General features: G+C 39.5%; 1 protein-coding gene across 1 annotated transcript; it reads left to right on the forward strand.

Annotated features, from left to right (window-relative positions):
* The first annotated feature begins 406 nt into the window (after positions 1-406).
* Positions 407-4082, forward strand: LOC114743071 (receptor protein kinase TMK1-like). The gene is made up of 2 exons (XM_028931275.1): positions 407-2939; positions 3352-4082. The coding sequence occupies exons 1-2, from the start codon at positions 671-673 to the stop codon at positions 3891-3893; spliced, it is 2811 nt and encodes a 936-aa protein (XP_028787108.1). The 5' UTR covers positions 407-670; the 3' UTR covers positions 3894-4082.
* Positions 4083-6484: the final 2402 nt, after the last annotated feature.

The raw sequence follows: 6484 nt of genomic DNA on the forward strand, positions 1-6484 counted from the left end.
TTATCTCACGGTGCATGTACACCCATCAACACGCCTTATTACGCCTAGCCTACTCACCTACGTTACGTACAGTTTCCTTGTCTCTGTAGACTTTAGAGCGAAAGCAAATGCATTGTTTGGTTACAGGCCATCGATCCTTCATAAAACATCCTTCGAATGCGGGCCCCACACGTCAATCACGCACGATTTTCTCTCCGTCCACCCAACATAATCAAACAATTCACAGTTTTATACCTTACTACTCTCTTCTCTCTGCTTCCTCTATTTCCGATTTTCCGCCGCCTGATCTTCTAATTTTATTCGCTTCCCAAGACGAAAGTCGGTGCTTTTTCACTCTTTTCCGTCCCAAGATTCTGATTTTTTTTTTTTTGGTGGGTTTCTCATCGGATGGAATGTTGTGATTAGCGTGCGCCGCCCTTCGTCCCCATAAAATTACCCTGTTTTCTTCGCGTCCCACCACAGCTCAATTCTGTTTCTCTTCTTTTTTGCTTTCCTTGCAATTTCCGGGTTGGTTTTAACGGGAGGATGAGTGGACAGAAAACATAAATATTGGATAAACTGTTCAAGAATACTGTGTAAGTCTGTTTTCCTCGCGTCTCTCCAGCAGGACGGCTCTGTTTCTCTGTTTTCTCGAACTTTCTGGGTTGATATCCTCTGAAAAGGAAAAAGAATGGTGAAACCTCACTTGAGTTTCGGGCTTTCTTTTCTATGTCGTATCCTTTTGATTCTTTCCATGGTCTTGTTGGCCAAGTCTCAGGACGCAACGGTTATGACCATTCTCAAGAACTCGATCAAGGGATCGAGTTCACTCCAATGGTCCGACCCGGATGTCTGCAAATGGTCTCACGTTCAATGCAATTCTGGGAAACGGGTCACGGCAATTCAGATTGGGAACTTGAACCTGCAAGGGTCATTGCCAAAAGAACTCTCCCAGCTCACAGAATTACAGCGTTTCGAGTGCCAATCAAACAGTCTTTCAGGGGCATTTCCGTCATTAGCCAGTTCCCTGCAACACCTTTACATTTCAGACAACGGCTTCACCTCTATGCCTTCAGATTTCTTCAAGGGCATGTCGACGTTACAAGAAGTAAGAATCGACAATAACCCTTTTCCTCCGTGGCAAATTCCAGACATACTCAAGGAGTGCGTAGCATTACAAACATTATCGGCGCAAAATGTTTCTTTTTTCGGAGAAATTCCAGATTTTTTCGGCAAAGATGGTCCATTCCCAGGTTTGACTAAATTGTCCCTGTGTTTCAATCAACTCGTAGGTGGGTTACCTTCGAGCTTCTCAGGTAGTTCGATAGAGCTACTGTGGGTGAATGGACAAAAGAGTACTTCTAAACTTAATGGCACGCTTGCGGTGTTACAGAACATGACTTCATTGAAGCAGATTTGGGTTCATGGTAATTCCTTCACTGGTCCTATCCCAGACCTGTCGCACCATGATCAATTGTGGGATGTGAGTTTGAGGGATAACCAGTTAACTGGTGTTGTTCCGTCGTCTCTTATGTCTCTTCCTAGCTTGCAAGTCGTGAATTTAACTAATAATTATCTTCAAGGACCGATGCCTGCGTTTAAATCAGGAGTACGTGCCGATATGCAGGGAATAAATCAGTTTTGCACGACCAAGCCTGGTCAGCCATGTAGTTCTTTGGTGAATGCTTTATTATCTGTGGTTGAACCGTTGGGTTATCCCTTGAAGTTTGCTCAAAATTGGAAGGGCAATGATCCTTGTGCTGGTAACTGGATAGGGATCGTTTGCGCAGGTAGAAATATTACGGTTGTGAATTTTCAGAGCATGGGCCTTTCTGGGACTATTTCTCCTAATTTTTCCAGCCTCACATCTGTAAAAAGGTTGCTTCTTGCTAACAATAATCTCACTGGCACTATACCTCGGGAGCTTACAAGCATGCCTCTTTTGCAAGAGCTGGATATCTCGAATAATCATATATATGGTCAGGTGCCAAAATTTCGGGAAGATGTGATTCTTAAATCAGGTGGGAATCCGGATATTGGAAAGGATAGGCCCACTCCTGCGGGACCCGACTCGGATAATACTGCAGGTAATGGTAAGAAACATCATTCAACAGTCATTATTATCATTGTTGTGGTGGGGCTTGTTGTTTTACTTGGTGTGGTAGTTGGGGGACTCGTTTGGTTCAATAGAAAAAGGAAGCGTTCAAGCAAAACACAAGGCCAGAATGGCGTAGTGATACATCCTCGGCATTCTGGAGACAGAAATCACTTGAAAATCAGTGTTGTTGGTGCTGGAACCGGCGCTAATGGAGGAGGAACTGATGGACGGATTACCAGTACTAGTAATGCAGCTGGTGATATTCATGCCGTTGAAGCTGGTGGTATGGTAATTTCAATTCAAGTTTTAAGAGAAGCTACCAACAACTTCAGTAGAGAGAACATACTGGGGAAGGGCGGTTTTGGCACCGTGTACAAAGGAGAATTGCATGATGGGACAAAGATTGCGGTGAAAAGAATGGAATCTGGAGTTGAGGGTGAGAAGGGGCTGAGTGAATTCAAAGCTGAAATCACTGTACTCACTAAAGTTCGTCATAAGCATTTGGTTGCTCTCATGGGGTATTGCTTGGATGGAAATGAGAGGCTTCTTGTGTATGAGTACATGCCTCAAGGAACCCTGAGCAGGCATTTGTTCAACTGGAAAGATGAAGGGTTAAAGCCACTGGAATGGACAAGAAGACTTATCATTGCCTTGGATGTTGCTAGAGGAGTTGAATATCTTCATGGTTTGGCCCAACAAACTTTCATTCACAGGGATCTTAAACCATCAAACATCCTGCTTGGTGATGATATGCGAGCTAAAGTGTCTGATTTTGGATTGGTTCGTCTTGCTCCAGAAGGAAAAGCCTCATTTGAGACCAGACTTGCTGGAACTTTTGGCTATTTGGCACCAGAATATGCAGGTATGTTGCAGACTCCTTAGTATAAATAATGATTCTATATGAACAAAAATTGGTTGCAAATCTACGGCAACTGTAACATGTTTCTCAACCCCCTCGGGGGGGAAGGGAAACACCTGCATTGGGAAAGCAGAAGAGACCAATCATATGTTAGAAATTTTCACGGGGCTCAAAAAATAATTTTATTTCTTGCGTTGATTCTATGGTTTCTTAGCCTCATTGCTTTATAATCTTGCTCCTGCATTGATGGTGGAGATGTGGGTCTTCGTTCACTGAAAAAGCTATCTTAAGACCATCCATTGCTCTTGAAAACGTGTCACATGATTTCATATTGTTGTCTTGTCTATGCCTTGCTATAGTTCAATTGGCTGAGAAACTGAAATGTGATTTTTCTTTTCATAAATGATTGGGTCAGTAACTGGACGAGTGACGACGAAGGTTGATGTATATAGTTTCGGAGTGATTCTTATGGAGATGATAACTGGTCGGAAAGCACTCGATGACAGCCAATCTGAGGAGAATGTCCACCTTGTGACATGGTTTCGAAGAATGATGCTGGCGAAGGACACATTCCGAAAGGCCATTGATCCAGAAATAGATGTGAATGAAGAAACTCTACCCAGTATCAACACTGTTGCGGAGCTGGCCGGCCATTGCTGCGCAAGGGAGCCCCACCAGAGGCCGGACATGGGCCATGCCGTGAACATGCTGGCGCCTCTCGTGGAGGTCTGGAAGCCTGCAGAATCAAGTTCTGATGACATTGGTGGGATTGACCTTGACATGGACCTACCACAAGCTCTTAAAAAATGGCAGGCGTTTGAAGGAATGAGCTCCACCACCATGCCCATGGATGCTACTTCTTCATCCGTGGTTTCCAGTGCAGATAGTACTCAGTCTAGCATACCCCCAAGGCCATTTGGACTTGGAGCTTCTTTCACTTCCTCAGATGGAAGATGAAGTTGGATAGGCATTTCATGGCGGGTGTATTACTCTTCAACCCAAAACTAGCCTCAAGCCTATATTAGTTTTATGTTTTCTAGGAGCAACAAAAAATAGTACTTTCTGCTACAGGTTTTGGCATGCAAGCAATTTAGAGATGATGTAAAAAGATTTTATCTTTAGTGGTTTTCATATGGGTTTGAATCAGCTGATGGGTTTTGCCTTGTTGCAAGGAATTTTAAATTTTTCACAGGTTTGATTTTGCTTTTGAATGCAAAAGAAAAGGGAAAAAAAATCTTAAACTGGTGTTCGAAATATATCTCTTTTTTTATGATCAAAATCATTTAAATATACGTTGGCAAAAAAAAAAAAAAGAAATAGTTAGGGTGCAACTTTAACTATAATCTTATTTCTCAGTTGGAATTTTGTCCCTAATATTTTTAGTAATACAATTTGTCTCTAATTTTTGGGTGTGATTTTGAACATGAGGAGTAAAATTACACTAAAAAAAAACTAAGGGTCAAAATTGTACTAGAAAAAAGATCAAGGTCAAAATTAAACCTTAAAAAAAAGATCAGAGATAAAATTATATCTAAAAAATAAGATTAAGAACAAAATATATCACTAAAAGATTAGAAATAAAATTACATCTGAAAAATAATAGAGTTACGTCTTAACAAAAAAAATCATTTAAATCCAACGGAAGCCAGGAATACAGTCCCCACGGGGACAGTGAGTGTGTTCTCGAGCGCCGAATGTGGTGACCGATGGGGTCATGAAAGACGGACACGTGGTGGGAAGAGAGTGATCGGTGGGAATATGCTTTAGAGGTTTAATAGGAGACGGTTAATATTATTGGGAATAAACTGAGATATGAAAATTCTGGTAAAAAAAAACTGAGATATGAAAATGATGTATTGTGGCCAGCTGAGCTCCTTCACACGTCGTGATTTATATTCCTTCTTTTATTAGGATTCACTTCCTGTCCAATCCAAAATGGACTTTGGCCTTATGCCCCACGTCACTCCACAAACCCGTAGATTCCATTTTTATGTGGGGATTGCAGTGTTTTTTTTTTTTTTGGGTGAAGGGGGATTGCAGTGTTGTCGTATCCTAAAACTATAAGATTTAATAAATTAAAATATTTATGGTCGCCCACGGTAATTTCATGGTCAGGTGAGTCCTAACAGAATCTCATGAAATCCATCTTTTTAGATAGAATTTTGAATAATTATAGTATGTGATCTCCGATCTACTCTAGAAGCAGCCACAAAAAAAAGGAAGCAATTTCACTATACATTATATTACTCGACACCTTATACTAATTTTTAATATAAAAGCTATCTAAGTTAATTTAAGTAGATGAAGGAAACAATTTCACCATAATATTTTTTCCCAACTTGTAACGGATTTGAGGATATTAAAAGAATTAGTTAAATTAATTATTTGTACTTAATATGTATTATTTTTTCTAAAATACCCTTATTAATCATGCTCATTTGTTAAAACTATCATTTGATAAACTTTTAACATGTACAACCACTGTAATTACTATTTTGAAAGAAAAAAAGAATAAATATAATAGACAAAAAACAGTATTATATTTTTTTGTTAGGAGTCAAACTCATAACCTCTCGTTTACAGGAAAAATAATAGAGATAAAGGAAAATGCAACTTGGTATTGTTGGGTTACCAGACTCCCACTAAAAGTTGATATCTTAAAAGCAGGGGAAGATAAAAGATCATCGTTTCGTGTCGGTAATATAGGAGAGCATATATGATAACTTGTCACCCCAATACGATCACAGCAGTGACGATTGAACAAAAGAAAGAATACAGCTAAAAGCTGCGCATTTGTATCAGTCCAGCTTCAACTTCAGAGAGTCTCCTCAGATTTCGCCATCTGGCAATCTCTTTTTGTTGGGATCAGATTCTTTTGATGCCAATCACTCTACTTTGGGGATTTGAAATCTCCTCGTTATTGTCACTGCATGGAGTTCCCATGCGTGATCCGGCTTTGCCATAATGGCAAGTATAAGACGAGACTGGTTATGGAGAAGGAAGGAATTCTCCTTCTTCTTCTTCTTTTTATTTTTTATTTTACGTGGCCTGGCAACCAAAATACTCCCTTCCCCACTCACTTGATTATGATTGAGAAAGATTCATAGACGTAATTTAAAAAAAAAATTACTACATCGGATCCTTAATATAAGATCCCGTTTGACTTTTACGTTGGTCCTTGATGATGCCTCTGTTGTTAAAGCACTCAATTAAACTAGGTCCTAATTGATTTGTAGTTTAGGATCGACCTAGGTCATTACTTCCAAGGAGCAATTTATGGGTTTCTTTAGGTAAAAATTCAGGTGATAAAAAAAATACTATAAATTGGATTTAAACTAAAATGCAAAATTCTAATTGTAAATGCAAGATGCAAATGCCCTAAAATCTAAATGAAAATTAAATTAAACTAAATGAATGCAATGCAATTTTTGGGGGGGGTTTTTTGAAGGAAAATAAAAATAATAAATAAAGAGAATTAATCAGAAAGCAAAGAAAATTAAGAAGTGAAAATTGAGAAGTTCTCTTCAGGTAAGGTAGGGGGACAACTT

The sequence above is a fragment of the Neltuma alba genome, unplaced genomic scaffold (assembly GCF_004799145.2).
Source record: "Neltuma alba isolate B1F8T4 unplaced genomic scaffold, ASM479914v2 tig00003922_pilon, whole genome shotgun sequence".
In the NCBI taxonomy this organism is placed as follows: Eukaryota; Viridiplantae; Streptophyta; class Magnoliopsida; order Fabales; family Fabaceae; genus Neltuma; species Neltuma alba.